At 48.9% G+C, this 22,972-nt stretch overlaps 1 protein-coding gene across 2 annotated transcripts in view; it reads right to left on the bottom strand.

The window, feature by feature from the left end:
* Window positions 1–10,821: 10,821 nt before the first annotated feature.
* Window positions 10,822–22,972, bottom strand: part of ENTREP1 (endosomal transmembrane epsin interactor 1) — a 67,736-nt gene continuing 55,585 nt past the window's right edge. For both annotated transcript variants that reach the window (XM_049633710.1, XM_049633713.1), the window contains 5 exons: window positions 19,522–19,651; window positions 19,274–19,352; window positions 17,499–17,657; window positions 14,710–15,002; window positions 10,822–11,658 (listed from right to left, as the gene is read on the bottom strand). In XM_049633710.1, the coding sequence (XP_049489667.1) occupies window positions 11,455–11,658; window positions 14,710–15,002; window positions 17,499–17,657; window positions 19,274–19,352; window positions 19,522–19,651 (865 nt within the window). In that variant the 3' untranslated portion in view covers window positions 10,822–11,454. The remainder of the gene's footprint in view (window positions 11,659–14,709; window positions 15,003–17,498; window positions 17,658–19,273; window positions 19,353–19,521; window positions 19,652–22,972) is intronic.

The raw sequence follows: 22,972 nt of genomic DNA, 5'->3' as shown, positions 1-22,972 counted from the left end.
CTGAGTCAGGTGGGAGCCACTGGAGGGTTTAGAGCAGAGGAGGAAATTGATCTGGATTTTATTTTAATAGGATTGCTCTACCTGCTGCCAAGGAGAAGGGAGTGAGGAAGAATACAGATCTTTGACTCTTGCCTCCTTCTTTCTCCCATATCCAGTTAGCCCAAACGTTTGTCACTTCTGCCTCCGAAGTATTTAGTCCTCCCAATCAGGTTTTCAAGACCATCCTTCTGAATCGTGTTAGCCAGTCCTTATTTAAAATCAATGTTTAATCTTGGGGCCCCTGGGTGGCTCAGTCAGTTCAGTGTCTGACTTCAACTCAGGATATGATCTCACTGTTTGTGAGTTGGAGCCTTGTGTGGGGTTCTGTGCTGACAGTTCAGAGCCTGGAACGGGCTGCAGATTCTGTGTCTGCCTCTCTGTCTGCCCCTCCCCAGCTCACAGTCTGTCTCTCTCTCTCTTACAAATAAACATTTAAAAAAATTTTAAATAGAATCAATGTGTAATCTTTATATACAAGCAATTTTTCTGATTCCAAAAGTAATGCAAATTCCTGTGAAATGTTGGAAAAATTTAGACAAGTAGAAAAAGGGATGCCTGGGTGGCTCAGTCAGTTAAGCATCCAACTTGGGCTCAGGTCATGATCTCACGTTCATGGGTTCGAGCCCCTCGTTGGGCTCTGTGCTGACAGCTCAGAGCCTGGAGCCTGCTTTGGATTCTGTATCTCCCTCTCTCTCTGCCCCCTCCCTACTCACACACTCTCTCTCTGTCACTCTCTCTCTCTCTCTCAAAAATAAACATTAAGAAAATTTTTAAAAAGATGCTTAACCGGGGCACCTGGGTGGCTCAGTCAGTTGAGCGTCCGACTTCGGCTCAGGTCATGATCTCACAGCTCGTGAGTTTGAGCCCCGTGTCAGGCTCTGTGCTGACAGCTCAGAGCCTGGAGCCTGCTTTGGATTCTGTGTCTCCCTCTCTCTGTCTTCCCCTCCCGTGCTCATTCTCTCTCTCTCTCTCAAAAAATTTTAAAAATTTTTAAAAAAAGAAAAGTAGAAAAAAGAAAATGGCAATCACATGTAATCTCAGCACCTAGAGAAAATGACTGTAAACATTTTGCTACCTTTCTGTTCAGACTATATACTGTGCACTGTGCTGTATTTCCTAAATCCTTTTACTTACGTTGTATTGCAAACTCTTCCCCATGTCATTAAGAATTTCTTTGAAAACACTTTTTAATGGACATTATTCTATCACATTTGCCAATTTAAAAGGCTTTAATGCAAGAAGTTTTAACTAGGCTGCTTAATTAGGCTTATTTCAATTTTCTCTTGCTATTTTTTTGTTGTATTAAAAAACTTTTTTTAATATTTTTGAGAGAGAGAGAGAGAGAGAGCATGAGCAGGGGAGGAACAGAGAGAGAGAGGGAGACACAGAATCCAAAGCAGGCTTCAGGCACTGAGCTCTCAGCGCAGAGCCTGATGCGGGGCTTGAACTCACCAACCATGAGATCACGGCCTGAGCCGAAGTCAAACACTCAACCGACTGAGCCACCCAGGCACCCCTGTCTTGCTATTTTTCAACTGTACTGTGATCATTATCTTTGTTCTTAAATCCTGTCCTGATAGTGTTAGCAATAACAGCTCCGCAGGGTCCGTATTTTCCGTTTCCTCCGCTGCAGCCTATGCCGCCTGGGACCTGGGAGCTCTTTCCAGGGCTCCCCTCCAACCCAACTGCCTCAGCCTGGGATTCCAGGGTCTCTGTAAGTGGATCCTAACTCTCGTCCTGCATCATCTCCTGCAACTCTTCCCTGCTTCTGGAACCACCTGTCCTCCAGACACAGCTTCTCCCACCACCAGGACTCTTCTTCCTCTGCCTGGAACAGCAGCCACCCCATTCCTGCCAGTGGAAATCCCCTGCGGCCCTCCGTGTCCCCGCCCAGAGCAGAAGGCTCGCTGCCTTGTGATGCCTCGGGTACTTTTCACAGCCTGTCGCACAGCACGCCGTGGTGCATGGCTCAGCTGCCTCTGCCCTGCTATTCCGGGAGGGCCGTGTGGTCTCGCTCATTTCTTTCCCCGTTAGACCTAGCACAGTGCCTGGAACATGGTACACAGAACATGGTGTATTCAAGCAATGGTCACCACTCGGCTAGAAGCTTACAAAAGTGGCAGGAACCTCACTGTCTGAGGTCAGCGACCCCACCGCCTACACGTAAGCGGCTGTGGCAGGAGCCGCATCTGAATCTGACCGTGTCTCATGACTTCTGCTGCGTCCTCCTTAGAACAAACAACCACCCACCCGGTCACCACTCCCTGGGTAATTGCAGCAGCCCCCTGTCTCCTTCTCTCCTCCTCCCCGTCTGAGCAGCAGCCAGAGTGAACCCATTAGCATGGCAAAATCATGTTAAGCCCCTGCTCAAATCCCTTTAAATGGGCTCCATCCCACATAGACTTAAAAACCAAGAACCCTGGCCTCCTCTCTGACCCGTTTTCCCATCCATCGTTCCCGTGCTCTCTCCATCCCAACCAGAACACTTCATCAACACACACCAAGAACATTCCTGCCCCAGACCCTTTGCCCTTGCTGTGCTCCCTCCCAGGGGCCCTGTGGCTCACTCTCATCTCAGGTCTCAGCTGAAATGTCACCTGAGCAAAGAGGATTTCTCTGAGCAGGTCCTCTGATACAATGCAGCAAGACCTCATCTGTTTTCTCTGTCTGGGGGCATTGGCACCGGTCACCTCCTATCCTTTCATCGTGCTTTATTTTTCTTCATAGTCCTTATCACTATTGCTGTTTTTTTAATCATTTCTTTCTTTATTATCTGGCCCCTCTCATTCAAATCAAAGCTCTCTGAGCCCAAGGACGGGGTGGAATGTGTTTTGTTCTCTGCCTCATCCCCAGTTCCTGGAACCGCACCCACCATCTAGTTGTCACTTGATAAATATTTGCCAAGGGAGTGAGTGAATGAATGCGGGAATGAGGGCAACCGCCTCTCCCTATCCCACAGGATGAGGAGGGGCTTAGATCTCCAGGCAGAGCAAGGAGTGGGTTCCGGAGGATGACCTCAGTCTAGGCAGAATCCCTGTTCTAAGTCCCATGGCAGAGATAAATGCTGAAGTCTCCCTTTGGCACCGTGGTGGTTTTAAAATTACATGCACACATATTTGGATACACCTTCAAAGGGTACAGCTGAATTCCCCTCCCCAGATTGTGGGCTGGACTTCATGGCTTGCTTCTAACAAACAGAAATGGTGGCTTGTCACTTCCAAGGTACAATTTAAGAAGCCTGCAGCTTCCCTCTCAGCAGTCTCTCCAGTTTTCCTCTGTCTCTCAGATCACACATTCCGGGGGAAGCTGGTTGCCATGTTGTAAGCATCCCCACAGACAGGTCTATACAGTAAGGAACTCAAGTATCCAGTCAGTAGCCAGTGACAAACTGAAGCCTGTCCACACCACAGGAGTGAGCCTGGAAGCCAGCCCCGAGTCCCAGGTGAGCCTTCAGCTGGCTGCTGCTCTGACTGCGTGACAGCAACCTCGTGACCGTCCCTAAGCCAGACCCATCCAATCAAGCTGCTCCCAGGCTACTGACTCTCAGAGCCTGTGAGGTTGTGAGTATGTATTGTCTGAGGATGATTTCTTACACAGCCATCGGTGAGTGATACAGTCAGCATGCTTTGTCCAACACCCACAAAAAGTAACCGTGCACCACCAGTACTTGCCTTTCCAGGTGGCTTTCTGAAATACAAGCTCCTGAACTGGCTGCTCGGGGGAGGAGCACATGGCCAGTCCCTTCTGGGTACCAACAATGCCGTGTGTGTAGTGACAAGGACAGGGGCTTCCAGGGTGAACTTGGCTGGGTTTAATCTCACCAGCTGTGTGATCTGAAGCAAGTATTTTAACGTTTCAGAAACTCCTTCTTATTGTTTATAAAACGGTAATAGTAAAACAATCAGGCATGCGGTATAGTACGGAGGTAAATTCTGCCAAGTGCTAAGCACAAGCGATGCACACACCATTACAGTTCATTCTCTTTGCAATTCTGTTTTCTTGCTACTCATGTGTCAAGGTCTTCCCTGACTACTAAGTCATCTCAAAATGCCAACGACAACTATCATGTGTAAATCCCAGGCCTTGTGTTTAAACAGAGGTGGACTTACTGTGAAGCTAGTAAAATTTCAAGTATGATGGCCCCTCAATTACATGCGCCCCTTTCAAAGCCAGGTACCTAATTTTATATTCATAATTTTGTATACTTTTTCCTCAAGAGGGGTCCCTAATCACAATGAAAACACACCACACTCTATAGAATGCAATTAAAGCAACAAATAAGAAAAATCATTGCACTACATACATTTATCAATAAAAATAAAAGGAGTTCAACTTCCAGGTCAAAGCAGTTGAAAAAGAACAACAAAGTAAACCAGAAGAAAGCATAAAAAATAATAAAGATAAAAGCAGAAATTAATGAGTAGAGAAACAGTAGATGTAATTGACGAATAAAATTCTGTTAAAAAATTGATAAACTTGGGGCGCCTGGGTGGCTCAGTAGGTTAAGCGTCCAACCTCATCTCAGGTCATGATCTCACAGTCTGTGAGTTTGAGCCCCACAATGGGCTCTGTGCTGACAGCTCAGAGCCTGGAGCCTGCTTCAGATTCTGTGTCTCCCTCTCTCTCTGCCCCTCCCCTGTTCATGTTCTGTCTCTCTCTGTCTCAAAAATAAATAAAAACATTTAAAAATTTTTTTTAAAAATTAATAAACTAACCAAATCATTAGCAGGTTGGTCAAGACAAATAGGAAAGAACACAAAATGAAGAACGTCAAGGGGGAAAATAACCTTTGGAACAGAAGTTTACTTTTACTTATGACTACTTCACAAGACTTCTATGCAAATAAATCTGGAAAACTATATGAAATGGATGATTTCCCAGGAAAATTAAAATTACTCCAATTGACCACCATTAGAATGAGAAAGTTTAGGGGTGCCTGGGTGGCTCAGTCTGTCAAGCGTCTGACTTTGGCTCAGGTCACGATCTCGTGGTTCATGGGTTGCAGCCGTGCAAAGGGCTCTGTGCTGATGGCTCAGAGCCTGGAGCCTGCTTCCGATTCTGTGTCTCCCCCTCTCTCTGCCCCTTCCCCACAGGTGCTCTGTCTCTCTCAAAAATAAGTAAATATTTTAAAGAATTATAAAAAGAAAGTTTAAACGGACCAACTCCATTGAATAAATGGAGATATTAAGGAACTAGCCTACACAAAAGCACCAGACTCAGATGTTTCCACAAGAAATTCTACCACACTTTTACAGACAAGATAATCCAGTGTTCTTAAAACGTTCCACAGCACTGAAAAGGAAAGAAAACTTTCTAATATATTTTATGAAACAAATATAACACTGATAGCTAAACCAGAAGCAGTATAGAGAAATATATAGACCAGTACCATTCATAAATATCACTGCAAAATTTCTAAATAAAATATGAGCAAACAGTGAATCTAACATCTAACACTAAGAAAATAATTCATCGTGAATAAGTGGGATTTGTTCAAGAATGCAGTGTTGGTTCACTATTACAAATCCATTAAAACCATAGCCCATGTTAATAAATCTAAGGCAAAAAAAAAAATCATGATTATCTTCATAAATGCTGAGAAAAATTCAATAGCTCTTCCAAGAAAAAAGGGAGGAAGAGGAGGAAGGAAAAACCTCAAAAACTTCAAGATTGTTGTATACTTCCTTAATATGATGGAAAATACATGATTTTGTCCTAAAGATAACATTTCTGTGGGAAGCATCAGAGGCATTTCCTCGAAGATCAGAAAAAAATCAAGGATGTCCACTCATCTCCACTACTGTTTGTACTGGAGATATCAGCCAATGCAATTAGACAAGAGAAATCAAGTAAAGCCCTAAGAACTAGTGAATTTAGTGAATTGGGACGGTTATTGTGATGATTACCAGAACTAAGTTAATATGACAGCTCTGGAAGGACTCCCAATAAATGTTAGACATTATTAATATTTTTAATTGCTACATTGGTGTTAATGTTACAATTGCTTAAGAGTTCCTGTGGGTGTTTCCTTTACCTTCTTGTAGCTCCATGCTAGGGCAGTCCAGAGAAGAACACGCTGTCTGTGATGACAGAAGGCAGAAGACATAGGTAAAGTTCTTGAATTCTGACATTTGTAGGTTAGGTGATCCTCAGCAAATGAATTAACCTCTCTGGATGTTGGGCTCCTCATCTATAAACGAAGAGGTAGGCCTCTGTCCCTGACACCTCTGATACTGTGGTTTGTGATTTCTTGTTGAAAACCCACTTGCCTCCACCAAACAGATATGGAAGCAGTGGGAGAAACTGCTCCTACCAAAAGCAAAGTAATTCCAGCAACTCTCCTTGCATGGAGCCCTTCCTGTCTGATAGGTGTCCCCCCTCCCACCATGAAATGGATCCTTTTGCATTCATGCTCAGTATCTGCAGACACTGGAAGAAGTCTCCATCCACCTGGGTCCTACAGCCACTTTTCAAAAGAGAGGAACTAGGATTCATCCAGAATTTTGGCCCTAGCTCCTTTGTTAGGGCAAAACACAAAGGATCCTGCCAGCTGTGGGCATGGAAAGAAGCTTCCTGCTGAGACAATGACATGCCTGAGGCCAAGGACACAGTGTGGCAAGAGGTGCTCTTTCAGAAGAAAAGGTGCTCGTCAGGACAAAGACTCTCTCCTTGGCCAAACTTGAATTGGCTCCTCTGAATCCTCTTTCTGACCAGGCTCCAACCTTGAGCTCTGTCCTTGGTTTTAACAAGGATCCTGCTGGGGCAGTATAGCAAAAAACCCTACTCCCTCTCCCAACCCTTGGTATCTGATCACCATAGCCTGCCTTCCAAAGAGTCCTAGTGAGTTGGTCTAGCAAACATCCCGTAGCCCTGATGTCTCCTCTTGTCATTTTCCATCCACTGACCCCACCCTGCTCCCTGGCACTTGTCCTTGTAGTCAGAGTTGAGCCTGATCTGTCTCCCCTACTGCAAAACACCACTGCAGCTTCTCCTGAAATAAGTCTTCCTGCCCAACTTCAACAGGTGTCATGAATAACTTTTCTTTAAAGGATTTCCAAGATGGTAACCACCTGCTGCCACAAGCCCAGGTGGGCAGAGCTCTGCCCTGCGGCTCCGACCTTGTCCGCCAGGACCTGTTTCACAGTCAAGGATGAAGGATCCCTTCAAACCATCCTGATAAATCAGGCCCAGGACCTTCAGTCTTCCCAGGTGACCAAAAGACCGTCCCTTGGGGTCAGGGAGCCGTTCAGCAGCAGCCCAGAGAAATGTAACTTGCATTTATTATTTGTATACTTTATTTGCCCCCTCTCTCCTCTGAGAGGTCTTTCCCCAGCACCTGGCCGGCTGCCTGGACTCTGGAGCTCAATAAACACCTGCTGAGTGAGTGGGAGGGTGATGGCGCCTTCGGGGAGAGAGAAATGGAAGCAATGTGGTGCCTTGTGGCCCCAGGCTTGGCTTCCCTTGCAGCAGCGGCAGGGAGGAAAACCACGTAAACAAAGATGCCCTTGTCCGGGTCCCTCCCTCACCCCCTTCACTGTTCTCTTCTGCACCCTCCTTTGGTGGGGGGAGCGGGGTGGTGGCGAGGGTGGAGATGTGCTACTTTGTTCTGTTTCCCCAAAAGCTGGGTGGAGACAGGAGCTACTTCTTTCCTCTGCCAGCTCTCCCGAATCCTGAGGGGCTTGCCAAAGCTCTTCTCTGTGACTGCAGCCTCAGAGACACGTGGGTGCGGAGGGAAGGGTGTCTGCCCATCTTCCCACTCCCAGGCTTCCTCATCCGTGTCCCCAGGGCCCCGCACACAAAACAGACTCAGGGCTGAAAGTGGGGCTAGGGGAGGAATCCCAACATGCCCCGCTCAGAGTGCAGGCCACTGACCCAGGCCAAGAACGCTTTGTTCCTGGCCCCTGACAAGAGCAAGTTCTGGAAATGCAGCGCTGGGGTGTGAGATGCTGATGGGGAAGGGGGGGGGGGGGGGGGGAATGGTACATGCCTAGGAGCGGGAGCTGTAGGAGAGATCTCTGTACTTGGTGTTCAATTTGCTCTAAACCTCAAACTGCTCTAAAAAAGTAAAGGCTGGGAGGTTACATCTTTCTGTGTTTTTTTCCTTACTATGATTTCATTTTCCTGGTCAATCAGTACTGTGGACCGAATGTTCACATCCCTCAAAGTCCATAGGTTGAAGCCTTAATGCCAAGAGTGATGGTATTTGGAGGCAAAGCCTTTGGCAAATAATTGGGTTTAGGTGAGGTTATGAGGGTGGTGCCCCCACGATGGGATTAGTGCCCTTAGAAGAAGAAAAAGAGGAACAGACTTCTTTCTTCCTTCCCGCCTGCCCTCTCTCCCCCTCCCTCCCTTTCCACTACAGGAGGACACAGCAAGAAGCCCACCATCTGCAAGCCAGGAAGGGGGATGTTCTCACCAGACACCGAATCTGCTAGCACCTTGACCTTGGACTTCACGGGCTCCAGAACTGTGAGAAATAAAATTTCTATGTCTCCAGTCACCCAGTCTTTGGTAGGCTGTTGTAACAGGCCTAGTCAACTAACACAGTTTTCACTCAGTCTATAATTCACAAAAGCTTTTGGTCCATGACAGATTGGAGGGGGAAAAAAAATTAGTCCTTCATCCCCAATAGTCTGAGAAGCTCTGACCTGCACCCATAGCCCTGGTCCTGGAGCCGGAATTACTGGTCTCCTTCTGCTCTGAGACTCAGTTTCCTCATGTGCAAACTAGGGGTGTAGAAGGATTGGACCTGCCCAGTGCAGCTGTTTAGCAAATGTCTGGTTCTTTTGGCAAATATGGGCAGCCTTGTGCAGTTCCAGCCACGGACCCCCCTCCCTAATCTCACCGTTGGGTAGGCTGTTCCAAAGAAAGCAGGTCTTCAAAGAAATTCCGCCAGCCAGACGCAAACACTCACTGGCATGTCTGTGCAGAACAGTTTGGAACCTTGGGAAAGTCCCACTCGGTCTTCAGACACTTGGACACACAGCTTGTGTGAAAGGGTGAGGTACAGATGCCAACATTATGAAAGCTGTGAAAGGGTGAGGTACAGATGCCAACATTATGAAGGAGCAGCCCGTGTCCTGATCCATCCCAGGACAGTCTCACGAAGTGGGGACCCGATTCTTACTCCCCATGGGAGCAGAGGCGACGGTAGCCATGCAAGGCTCCTGCCCAGCCACACATCTTGTACCTCGCCAGTGAAAATGTATTTTAAAAACCCCTCACGCCAATCAGTCAACCCTCTGGGGTCATTCTGATAACTACATGTGAGATGCTTTGTCACCACCTCTGTGGTCCTCCAAGGCTAGAGAGGCGGACGCTGTCTGCACGTGAGGTGCCCACCCCCCTTCTCTGAGCCTTCCGGGTGAGGAGGCCCTCAGTGGCAGTTGGAGGTAATGGTACAGGAGGGGAAGAAGACGGATGCGGCTAAAGACAATGCCCTCCCAGAATGGGAGACATCACAAACCTAGAGATGTGAGAAAGGCCAGGCCCTCCCCCCCCCCCCCCCCCGCCCCCCCACCCCCACCCCAGGGAAACGGACCAAACCCCCAGTGGGCAGCTGCGAGGCTGACGGCGAGGGCTTCTAGAAAAATGAAGAGATTGCTTGCTGCCACAGAGAGTCCAGTGCCTGGGGGTGGGGGAGGAGAACAGAGAAAGTGCAGGTGGGGAAGCCGCCGTCGACCTCCTCCACAAACACAGCCCGCCCGCCCCAGAGCAGCCTGCAGCCCCCCAGCCCGCCTGCAGCCCCCAGCTCTCCCTCGCGTCCGGCTCTGCTTCCACAGCCAGTGCTCCCCACCCACCCCAACCAGCGCCTCCAAACCGTCTTCCCCCCTCTTCCTTACTCAGCCCCTCCAGGGGCCCCGCTGCAATTCCCACTCTGGCCTGGCCTGGCCTGGCGGCTTGCAGCCAGGAGAGTCTGTGCTTCTGTCAGCCTAGCTAGAGGCCTCAGCAAGCACTGCGTGAAAGAAACGGGAAATGTCAGACTGCCGCTGTTCCGGAGGTGGAGAGAGACCGTGGCTTCTGGAGGGGCTGCTCGGGTGGGCACGACATCTCTACCACTGAAGGGCTGAGGGACCTGGAGCAAGTTACGGTACCTCATCTTCCTCATCTGTAAAATGGGACCAGGAAGAGCACCCACCTCTTTGGCCGTCGGGAGGTGAACCGAGAGCTTGAAGGTCCCCCTACCACAGTCCCCGGAGCACAGGCAGGGCCTGGCAAGGACGACGGTCTCTCCTTTTATAGCCTCAGCCCCCAACCTAAACTATTCTCCAGCTGCATCTGATCTCTTGAAATGTAAATGGAATCTGTTACTCCAGTTGAAAACTCTTCCGGGGTAGCTCACGGTTAGCAGGGAAATCCAGCCTGAGGCTCCTCCCACCTCTGCCCTCTCTCTGCTCCCATTGGCCTCTAGCGCTGAGGGTAGCATTGGCCATTCGCTCCTCCTGCAGCACCCTTCCCTGACTCTCAAAGTCTCAAACATCAGCTCTTCAAAGAAACCTTCTCTCCCTTCTTCGCACGAATCCCCTGTCTGTAATGACTGATCCGCTGCTCACGGCCCAGCTAGAAGGAAGCCGTTCCCTGAAGCCACTCAGCCAAGCGCTGGCTGAATGGACGAAGGTCGCGTTGTGATCCCCGGGGGGATGGTGCTTTGGAGATGAAGCCGGTTTGGTGGTCTACCTGGACCTGAGCAGCTGCCCACCTCTGCTTCAAGTGTTCAGCCCTTCCTAAGGAAAGGCCTAGGTCACCTAGACACGTGCAAATGGTATACACCGAGCCCAGAGGTCCAAAGTACTCATTTTTATTCTCCGCCAGGCCTTAGCCGTCTCTAGTTTCGCAAGCACGAGTAAATGGAATCAACAAGACCCTCTCCCAAACGTCTTTCGTCACGATTTGTCACTGAACGAGTTCCCCGTTTTTCCTAAAGAGACTGTGATTTGAGGGTGACCTAAAATGAAGCTTGACAAGTGCAGAAGACATGGGGGTTAATCGTCCTGCCTCTGTGCCCACTGCTCTCCCAGGGAGCAGCGAAAGGCTGCGGGAGCTATCAAGAGCGGCCCAGCAGATCTGTCCTTCCACTGAGGGAGGCACGCTGCGAGGAAGAGAGCCACGGGGCGTGAGGTGGGCAAAGATTCACTAGCCCACTTTCTGCCCAGGTGACCTGGCAGAGGCCTCCAGATCTGTGCATCCAAAAGCCAAAAGTGCCCGGAAGAACCTGCCTGTCCACCCCTGAATGCGCTCAGTCAGCAGAATGAGGTGCCAGAGAGGGGGGACAAATGTCCTCCAGCATGCCCCCCCTTTTAAGGAGTTCCCGGAGGGCATGCCAACTCCCAGCCAGGGGACCCCGTGGTTGGGGGATCATTCCTCCTTCCGGGTCCATCTTCCTTCCTGCCCCCCCAGGGGCCTGGCCTCACAGGTTCACAGGACAGTCTCCCGGATGACGCCGATGAGGCTGTGGGGCCGCTCGGCCTCTGCTCGGCGGGGCCTCCTCTGGGCTCTCGGCCTCCCCGCCGGGACGAAGGTGCTGAGGTCCCCGCAGCTCTGCAGGTGCAAGAGTCCAGGCTGTCTCCGGGAGGGTGGCACGTGGGCCCTGGAAGTGCTGGGCTGCAACGGGGCCATGATCTTGGGGAGAAGAAGAGGGTGAGGGACACGTTAAGCTTCACCACATGAGGTCCCTGCAACCGGCCTCCTCTATCCATCCATGCACTCTGTAGCCCAGTTGCTTTGGAAAAGAAAATAGGCTGTTTTCCCCATGTGGAACACAACTGGAATTCACAGATGCTTTCAACAGACTGACTGCCTCTTTTCTAACGTTCCTACGAAATTCCCCCAATTTTCTATGGTGTCGGCTGCCCACCTGCCTCACTTTACCTCCCGGGTCTCCACGTTTCTGGAGGGGACAGGAGCTGGTGACGTGGATTCCCAGCTCCCCGACAGCAATTGTGACGTGGGGCTGGAGCATCAGTAGTTCTAACAGGAGCCCAGGTGACAGCAATGTGCTTGAAAAGTGAGTGACTACCAGTCTGGCATGGAGTCCAGCTAATGAGGTTAGAAAATGTCAACCAAAACCAGCGACGCTTCCAATCAACCTGACAACCCTTGGATAAAAAACACAATAAACAGCATAAAAACTGAGCCACTCTATTTGTAAAAATGTTTCAGAACGGTCTACTGCTCGATCTGTTTTGCAGTGGAGCACATATGTGACTTTAAACATGTCAGGCTAGCACTTACTTCGTAAAATGGCAAAAATACAGGGAATTCCTCATCCAATTGGGATTGACGAGGGGAGAATTGTTGGGTAGGTATGTGGAAGTTTCCAGAAGCGGCACAGTCATGACTATATGACCTGTAGTACTGTTAGTGACTTGAGAAAAACCCAGGTGCTTCATTACGACCTGTGATTGTTCTATCAGAAAGCAATCACTGGGATGACTTTTCATCTCATTTGTACCATTCTGAGAGTTAAAAAAAAATTTTTTTTTAATGTTTGACAGAGAGAGAGAGAAAGACAGAGAACGTGAGTGGGGGAGGGGCTGAAAGAGAGGGAGACACAGAATCTGAAGCAGGCTCCAGGCTCCGAGCTGTCAGCACAGAGCCCAACGCGGGGCTCGAACCCAGGGAACAGTAAGATCATGACCTGAGCTGAACTTGGACGCTTCACCGACTGATCCACCAGGGCACCCCTGTACCATTCTGAGATTTTAAGGTCATGGGAAGAAAATCCCTCCAAGAGATGGGACATTAAATTTTGCTACCATACTGTTATTATATTTGTCCTTCTGGTTAAAAAGAAAACTCCAGCAATCATAGACGTCAATTGTCATTACGTGTAAATTAGGGCAAGTGGTTTTGACACAGATAAAAATTAAAATGGCTCTAAAAAGGCATTCTAGTAATACCAGGAAAAGTAAAAATGTGCAAAGCTGAGTGGAGTCAGAAATAAAAGCTCTCCTTCTGCTTGTCCCTACTTCCTTCTGTCTGGGGAGAGACGTGGCATTACAACACATCACCGCTGGGGGCCACTCCTGGAAGGAGCCAGCAGATGACCCGGAGTCCACTGCAGCAATCCCAGTGCCTGAACTTTCATCCAGACTCGGCACAAAGACCCGACAGACATTCGCGGTGACGGCATCTGTCGAACTGAAAGTGCTTGTTCTTTTTCCCCAAAGCTGTTTTCCAGAGGAGCCCGTGCAGAAGGTCCATGCCAATGGCTTGGCAGATACGCCAGCTCTCACCTACCTAGGGCTTGGCAGCCTTGCACAAGTGGCTCCAAATGCTTGCTGTTTCTCGGGCCGTCGGGGCTGGACAGAGAGGAAGAGGTAGGGAATGACTTCCGGCGTGGGCCCGGGATATGAGGATGTAAATGTCTCCCCTACACAGACACTAACGAGAGCCTGACCCAAGACCACAGGCTGACCACTGGTTTAGAAAGCAGCCAACAAGAGGGTCTCCGGTTCATGTACCTGCTCATGTGAGTAATCAGATGTCTCTTCTACTCCCGTGGGTCCCCTGAGGGGCCAGGAGAGAAACTGGCTTCTGTCAAAAGAGGCCAGCAGGTAGAAAGGGGAAACGGAAAGGAAGATGAACAGGGACTTTGTCCGTCTTAACAACTCATCGAGGACCCTGCGGCAACTTCCCTTGGGCCCAGCAGCCCAGTGTATGCGTTGGGCACTTAATGCACACAGACACCGGCAGGCATCACCCGTGAGCCACTGTGCTCTGAGATCTACCATGGCCGCGCCTCATACAAGGGGCAACAAAGTAAGTGCCTAAAACATAACGGCTTTTAAAAGAGGTGGGTAATTAAAGCTGTGACCCGTCCGCAGTTCTCATCAGGAGCAAACCCTCTTCGTTCAGAGGTACAGGGGTGGAGACCATCCAGTCCAAGGCTTCACTTTTTTAAAAAATGAGAAAACTGGGGCACCTGGGTGGCTCAGTCAGTTAAGTGTCCGACTCCTGATTTCGGCTCACGTCATGATCTCACGGTTCATGAGTCTGAGCCCCACATCGGGCTCTGTGCTGATAGTGCAGAGCCTGCTTGAGATTCTCTCTCTCTGTCTCTCTCTCTCAAAATGAATAAATACACATTAAATAATCAAATAAAATAGGTAAAAATGAGAAAACCGACACCCAAATGGATTATATTACATGCCCAATGTTATCTTTCCACTGGGTGACTTCAGATTAGGGAATTGCCTTGTGGTTTTTAATCTATGCAGAGGAAAAGGCATTTATTCCTTTAAGTCCTATTGGTTTAGATATCTTGCCAATACTTCATGGGAATATCAACAGCTCCCAGAACGCTGCCAATTTTAAAATTCAGGGATGTCCATCATTGCCACAGGGCTGAGAAACCATGCCCTATCAATCAATGCCCAGACTCCTTGCTTTTCTGCCCTAGCTGCACCCCTTTCTTTTCCCAGGAGTGCTTCCACGTCCTAGGAAAATCACTTTCTCTCCCTGGGACAAGGAGCCTGTGGAAAAGTCATCACACCTGAAAAGAAAGTGCTTCAGCTTCTTCTCTCTCCCTCCCCAGACCTCCTAAGAATCCCAATTCCCTTGATACGTGACCAGGAACTTATGTGCCTTGGACTGGAAATCAGAGAAGCTGCCTCAGCTGCCATGGAAACAAGTTCTCCGACTCGCGCCCAAGATGAGTAATAAAACTACCTGTTCGAGGAAACTGGCACTCGTGATGGCCTCCTCCATGTGCTCCTCGTCAGACTTCAGAACAGATTTAATGTTCTCGACGAGCTCATGGATGTCCGGGGTCATACTGCAGGAGGACTGCTCCAGGAACCTGGCCACCAGCAGCTTGGTGTCCATGTAGGACTTGTAATCTATCAGGGACCGAGGCCGGCATCGCGAAGCTCTGCATCTCAGACCTCTCCTCAAGGTCACCGTGGCCAGCTGCGGTCTTCCCTCTGTCTGCGTGGCAGCTTCACAGCTGAGCACCGGGGCAGCTGTGGGCAGAGACAGACAATACGTGCCCGTTGGCCACGCCCCCGTGAACGCACGCCTGGACGGAGACAGTGAGGGCCACTAAACTTGGCGTGGAAAGCATGTTGCAAATGCCAATGACCATGCACGTCTTGCTTTTCGTCTTGCAGAGGGAAAAATAAAACAACAACGATGACGACACAAACTTATTCCCTGAAGTTCCAAAAGGACATGTCCCCGAAGCATTTTATTGTGGCACATAAAACACAACCACCAAGCTGAAGACAGATGATAGAGAAGAGCATCCAGAATGCAAACTGCAACGGAGCAACGGTTCCATGGAGTAATGACTGGTAAGTGGGGATGGGTGGCGAGCAGGAAACAGGAAAAGAGATGGCCGGCCCGATGAAAGAATGTTCCAAGGGGCGGGGGGGAAGGTGAAGGTGGCACTTAGACTGAGGAGAGACAAGACTGTGGGATGAATGGAGTGCTCTGCCCCCTTTGACTGTACCTTTGCCCTAAACATCCTCAGGGCATGGTGCTGACTTATGGATGCTCACACCATGGCTGGGAGGTAGCTCTATGGCTGACTATTAAGGAGAGAAAAATCTAGGTGCAGAAAAATCACATGTCATTCTCGAAGTCAACACATGGCCTGGGAAATCCACCTCAGGCCCTAATTTCCACAGCTACCTACATCAGAAGGGTTTCAGGACCAGCAGAACATTACTGCACCATCAAGTGGGTGAAGTGAAACTCAGACCTGGTCTCCACGTTTTCGTCAGCCAGCCAGCAGCCCTCAGCGTACACGACACTGGAGAATTGAGTCTGTGAAGGCCTGACAAGGGGAAATTTGATATTCGAGGAAGAAAGGAGGCGGAGGGTGGGAGAACAGGAGGAGGAAGGGGAGTACTCCTTTTCCTCTGGAGAAAAGTAGACATGGGGAGCTCTAAACAGGGGTTAGTGGCATCCTCCAGGCTGCCATGTGCATGTTCCCACACAAAGCAGGAGGTTTTCAGAAATGCTCCCTACAGACACTCATGTGTGAGGATAGTCAGGGACTGCATACTGTCACTGGAGGGCCATCTGGTCCCTTCTACAATTGAGGGCTCCAACAGGTAAACATGTGTCATCCTTGCCCCCGCAGCACTGCAGAATGGGGAAGGGGCTCTGGAAGGATCTCACTAAGCTGTTCAGACAGCCAAGTTCCCGTGGAAGCAGGCAGGTGGCCAGCTCGAGTCCTCAACTTGCCAGGTAGGGTAGAGACCCTCTGTGAAATGGGCTTGGGGAGCTGAGGGGCCAGGCTGCTGGCCTGTGGGCTTGCAGAGGTGCTCAGTCCCAGGCGGTGGGACTCCTCCAGCGCAGAAGACAAGAGGAATGTTCCCTCTGGCGCCCACAAGGTCAGTCCAGAGCTGTGGCAAACAACACAGGCTGTCAGAGGGACAGAACCAACACTACAAGTGGGGGGAGGGGACAACACGGGGCCCCAGAGAGAGCAGGGGGAGAGCGTTTGCAAAGTCGTATTTGCATCGAGCTTCAGGAGAGCGGAGGCCACTTGTTAGAACAGGTCACCGAAAGAAGCCTGTACTGGTAGCCTTACAGTTTCATCGTCTTCCTTTATTTCCTTTATTTTTTACAATTTTCCACAATGAAGAGCTATTTGGTATTCACGTATTCAGGTATTCATGTATCCAGAAAAAGGACTCAATGTTCTTTACATTTTTAAAAATTTTTACATTTGGGGGTGCCTGGGTGGCTCAGTTGGTTGAGCATCTGACCTCGGCTCAGGTCATGATCTCTCAGTTCATGGGTTCGAGCCCCACATCGGACCCTCTGTGGTCAGTGTGGAGCCCACTTTGGACTCTCTGCCTCCCTCTCTCTGCTCCTCCTCTGCCCACGTGCACACATTTGCATGCACTCTCTCAAAAATAAGTAAACGTTAAAAAAAAACTTTATTTAAAAATTTTTAATTAAAAAAATTTTTTTGATTTAAAATTATACAAATAACATCTATACACAAACTCAAAACGGAGAGGGAGAAAACTGGAGTGAGTCTCACTCTGGCTAAAGTTCTCAAAACAAGCCAGATTTAAATAACTCAAGTACTCGTACACAGTAAAAAAAAAAAAAAAAAAAAAAAGATAAATCAAAAGAGAGGGGGTAAAAAAAATACAGCCCTTTAACTTTTTCCTTCAGAGAGAAGGTTTATTTCCACAGGACTGTGAGCACCCAGAAATCAGAGTCAGTTTTGCATTGTTTTCTTCACATAGTAGCACTCCATGGTCACGTGCAACCAAATGCTTTTGCTAACAATGACTTGAAAAACTCAATACCAGTCTTAAAAGATGTGGCAGATATATATTCCTAATGTGCATGCAGAATACCTTATTTTCCCAAGACCTCTTAACCTCTTTCTAGACATCTCTTAAACTGCCCCCACCCCACCCCCAGCTTTCACCAGGCACCTTTGGGCAAACATGTGCACGGGGCCCTGCAAGTAGCTTGGGGAGTGCCATCACCTCTCTCTGCGGAATGATGGAGCACAGGGTCGCTCCTGGATCTCGCCCTCAGCTGCGGCGGGGCTCTCCAGCTGCCCGCAGGACGCAGCTGGTTTGCATCGGGCGCTGACACGGATCCACTTTCTTCTCCAGGTGTGTTAGGACTGTCCCCACCTGATTCTTTTTAAAAAAAAAAAAAAAAAAAAGAGAAACGCACATTATTTCACCAGCTGCAGCCTTCAAAATGTTGGGCAGGAAACACCTGTGAGCCCCAACCTGTAGGGGCAGGAAAATACAGTGAACAACATTTGCTTCGGCTCCCGGCCCAGTGAGTTTTTACTTCCCAGCACTGTGGGAACCGCCGCCTCTCCAAACCATCCCTCCACACCTAAAACAAGCAAACAAAAAACTTTAAGTCGAAGAGCAGAGCAAAATAAAGAAGCCATTCCAAAATGTCAGGGGGTGTGTGTGTGTGTGTGTGTGTGCGTGTTTGTTTTCCTAAGAGTGTTAGAATCTTCTCCAGGGAAAGCTCCTGGCCACTTTCCCGTTTCTGAGAATTCAGGGTGAGCTTGCGTGGGTGGAAGTACATGCCTGCCCGGGTAAGGTGACTGTGAGGGCTGCAGACCAAAGGCAGAAAGACGAGGCATTTGCACGGCCCAGAGTGGAGGCCAGGCTCGGGAACTCCTGAAGGCCAAGGGAAAGAGCCAGGGCCGCTGAGCAGATAGGTAAAACCACTCAAGAAAGGGGTGACTTCTGCTCAGGATGACCAAATCACGTCATTTGTGAGCCTGAGTGTGGTCTGGACAACTTTTTTTAAGAAGTGGAAGAATCCCAAACATGCTTAGGAGGGAGAATGCAGCTGCATTATTCGAAGATGGAAGGTGAGCAGAACAGAGACCTGTTCCAAATGGCGCCACTGAAAATTCACCTCCGTCGAAAATAGCTACACTTGATCCATTATTTATCACCACTGCCATTTTGTGCTGGTGGACAATTTTCTGGGCCATTTAAAACCTCTCCAAAGAAAGAAAGCTGTAACAGTGTTCCCTTAAAGGACAAGGATAGCTGTAAACTGACTCTAGCGTTTTGAGGCAGGACTGAAAATCAGCATTCACTCTGTGTGAAGGCAGCGTGACATAGACCCTAGGTTAAAAATGACAGCGCAATCTCACAGAAAATCATCCTGAAATCAACAAAACTCCTTTTTCCCTTTAAAAGAGCCCAGCTTATTTTACCAGGAGAAAGAAAATCTGAGATGGGAAAACATGGGACTGCCAAATTATAATCTATAATCCATTTCACAGGGCGAAGAGCCTTGTTACTCCTCAAAGATTCTTCTTATAATTTTTTTTGTCATGTTTATTTATTTTTAAGAGAGGGAGCCAGACACAGAGAGGGAGCCAGACACAGAGTGCGAGCAGGGGAGGGGCAGAGAGAGAGGGAGACACAGAATCCCAAGCAGGCTCCAGGCTCTGAGCTGTCAGCACAGAGCCCGACGCAGGGCTTGAACCCATGAACTGTGAGATCGTGACCTGAGCCGAAGTTGGACGTTTAACCGACTGAGCCAGCCAGGCGCCCCACTCCTAAAAAAATTCTAAGGATATCTTTATTTCTGTTTACATAGTATCTCCCACTTGCCAACCTTAATTGTTGACAGTACTTTTACACCTGGACAAAGGATACAGTGTGGACCACTGGCTCCAAGGTATCTGACCCCCAACAAAGTATCCTATAGGTCACCATTTTGATTCTTACGCTACTGAACCCTGAGTTTGAGCAGTGATAATGTTTATTACCTTGAGTCACTGGCATGCAGATTGGCTCCAAGGGGCTCATGGCACCTTCTGATCCTTCTGGCATGTGGAATGAAGATCCCTACGTCACAGGAGAAAAGAGGGTTATCTGGTGATACTCAACCCCGCCCCCATCTGGACTCCACTGAACTTCAAAGCAAGTTCAGGGCCCAGTCTCCCACCGTTCTCTGTGCCCCATGCTGCACCTCCTACTAGCAGTCAAGGTACCAAGGAGAAACTATAGACTGTACCTGCTCCTGGTCCGTCTGGCTCACCACAGCCTCATAGGGAGGCGGGGGGTCCAAAGGACAGAACACTTCCACACCTTTGATTCGCGCTCCGTAGATATGTGGGAGTGGAATAACATCAGGGCCGACCATCCTAGAAAAAGCATCTTGGCATCAGGAAGCAGATTCTACGGGAATTCCGCGCATCCGACAGCAGCTGCAACTAACTGCATGGTGGCCTTTGCCCATGGAGGGTCATCCACTGACAGCGTGGATGACCCCTCACTCCTGCATGACCATCTCCCGGCCCTGGAGCAGGGGATAGTCTAAGCTGCTCTCCGATGGAAAGCCCAGAGTTTCTTAGGCAAGTGCAATGCCATCATTCCTTTTATGATTTTCAATGTCTTTACTTATTTTTGAGAAAGAAAGAGACACAGCAAGTCAGGGAGGGGTGGAGATAGAGAGAGACACAGAATCTGAAGCAGGTTCCAGCACAGAGCTGACAGCACAGAGCCTGATGTGGGGCTTGAACTTAACGAACCATGAGATCATGACCTGAGCCGAAGCCACGTGCTCAACCGACTAAGCCACCCAGGTGTCCCTGCCATCATTCCTTTTAAATCCAAAGCAAGCCATAATCCCAAAGACAGAAAGCAGGTTAGTGGCTGCCAGGGGCTGGGGGGAGGGGATTGGGGCATAACTGCTCAGTGGGTACCAGCCTCCCTGGAGGTGATGAGATCGCTGCAGAACCAGATGGGGGTGGAGGTTGCACAACATGGTGACTGTACCAAATGCCACTCAATGGTACGCTTTCCAACGGTTCCACTCATGTTATGAGAATGTCACCTCAATGAAAGACAAAAACAAAACTAGGAACTCAGGGAAGCTCAATTATTTCTTACATTAGGATACGACAGATTTCTTGCCTGGGCTTCCCTAATGTCTGATTCATGGAAACTCACTCACGGAAACTCACTGTTTGTTAAATAGTTGAAGGGATGAATTAGTTTTTCCAGAAAAGCGAGCGACATCACAGCTCAAAGACAAAGCAGTGTACTGCAGGAGGAGTCACAGAGTAACCCATCTTAAATGTAGTCAGTCAACAAACACTGACTGAGCACTTGCTTCATGCCAGGCACTGTGGCTTTTGTCCTGTGAGTGAGGGACCCTCCAAAGCAAATAAATGAAGAAACAGGGGCGCCTGGGTGGCTCAGTCAGTTGAGAGTCCGACTTCAGTTCAGGTCATGATCTCGCAGTTGACAAGTTTGAGCTCCTCGTCGGGCTCTGTGCTGACAGCTCAGAGCCTGGAGCCTCCAGGGATTCTGTATCTCCCTCTCTCTCTGCCCCTCGCCCACTCATGCTCGGTCTCTCTCTGTGTCAAAAATAAACAAACATTAAAAAAAATTTAAATGAAGGAACAAATCTCAAGATTTTCTGCCTGTGTTCGTAAAAAACTACACACACACACACACACACGCGCGCGCGCGCGCGCACACGCGCAAAAAGGTTGTAAAGAACCTAAATTGTAAAATGGTAGCTTAAAATACACAGACTCTTGTATCTGTTGACCAAACTTCAAGTTATAAAATAAATAAGTCCTACGGATATAATACACAGCAGGGTGACTGCCGTTAATACTATTGTATTGCATATTTGAACGTTGCTAAGAGAGTAAACCCTAAAAGTTCTCAATCCAAGAAAAACAATCCTGTTACTATGTGTGGTGATTTACCATGGTGATCACTCCACAATATACACAAATATTGAATTGTTATGCTGTACACCTGAAGCTAATAGAATGTTCTAGGTCAATTATATCTCATTCTTTAAAAGACACAAGGAAGACCAGAACATCTGTACTCAGGCTGTGGAGTATTAGAGAATGAAAATAAGGGACAGGAGCAATAGTTGAACGTCTGTTCTTGAAATGTGAAAATGGGACGTAACCTGAAGAGACTGGTGACAGATTCTGGGCCAGCTGGGTGCAGGGCCTGCTTTTCTCAGAAAGCTGCTCTGGGGGGTTACGGTTGTTTCATTTTATTCCTGTGCCCACTCTGGTGGAGGAAAAAAGTTGAAAAACATGTGATGTTCTTTTTTCCTAACGATACAACCAGTGAACAAGGAGGCTCATTTCACTCAGTGAGCCCTAGGGACTCCTTCTGTCCTCTCCAGAGCCATCTTTCCTGTACTCCCAAAACCCTCAGCCAGCTCCCCCTGCGCTTCTTTTTTTTTAAGTTTATTTATTTTTGAGAGAGACAGACACAGCGTGGGTGGGGGAGGGGCAAACGGTGTGTGGGGGGGGGGGGGGGGGGGGGGAGACAGAGAGAGAGAGAGAGAGAGAGAGAGAGAGAGAGAGAGAATCCCAAGCAGGCTCCATGCTGCCAGCATACAGCTCGATGTAGGGCTTGAACCCATGAAACCTCGAGATCATGACCTGAGCCAAAACCAAGAGTGAGACGCTTAACCGACCGAGCCACTCAGGCACCTGCCTCCCCTTGTGTTTCTTCACTGCAGCGTCCTCCCCAGGAAGGTGACTACCCCCAGCTTTGCCAATTTGTTTGTTAGCTCTGGTGGTCTTTTGTTTGATATTCCCCACCCAGTGGCTACCTGTATGTTCACAGAGAAGAGAGGTCTTGTTTGGGGCCAAGAGGTCAAACCGACCCCATTTTAAATATTAAACTCTTCAAGAAGGAAAACTAGGGGGAAAGGGGGCACATTTTCTCTAAATTGACTGCAAATGAATGGCTTCTTATGGTGGTTACTATAATGACCAAGAAAGCCTCTGTTTGATAGAAGATGCTTCTAGAGGAGAAAAGGAAAGTTCCTTTCCTATTAAATAGTTTTCTCTATTTCACCTCCTTTGGGTACACAGGGATCTGGGGAGGGAAGCAGGTCTGCTATGACCTGGCAGGTTTTCTCCTGATCCCTCGTGGCTCCTGACCCCAGCTAGGGAGTAGAATCACCCGGGGAGGTTTGCAAACTATGGAAGGCCCAGGCCTCACCTCTAGAAAGTCTGCTCTAATTGCCTGTGGTGGGGCCCACACAGATAAAGAGATTTTTGTCTCTTAAAAATCAGCTAAGCGGCCATGTGACACCACAGCTGAAGAAGGAATCTGGGGCTCAGAAATGGTAAGAGATCCCCCAAGGGCAGCCTGGTAACAGACTCCAGAGTTTGGGCTCTTTCAAGTTCATCCCAAACTCTCCAGGAAGGCTTCACTACTGAAGGTAGAAAGAAAACCCCAACAGACCATGCCAAATGCATTCTGCTTTATGTTGACCACTAGGCCTTGAGAACTCAGGCAAGGGTCATACAGCAACTCATACGACCAAAGAGTGGTCCTCCCCTATGTCCTGGAACAGTGATGTGGACGCCAGGCAAGGGTGCACTGAGTACCGAGTCGCCCACCAGCACAGCCTGGCTCCACTTGAGTTTGGGTTTTGAACTTCATTAGGAAAGGAAATGAGCTTATTATGT

Source organism: Panthera uncia, chromosome D4 (assembly GCF_023721935.1).
Source record: "Panthera uncia isolate 11264 chromosome D4, Puncia_PCG_1.0, whole genome shotgun sequence".
NCBI lineage: Eukaryota > Metazoa > Chordata > Mammalia > Carnivora > Felidae > Panthera > Panthera uncia.
Note: the sequence above shows the minus strand (reverse complement) of the source record. Positions and strands in the feature narration are given on the sequence as shown.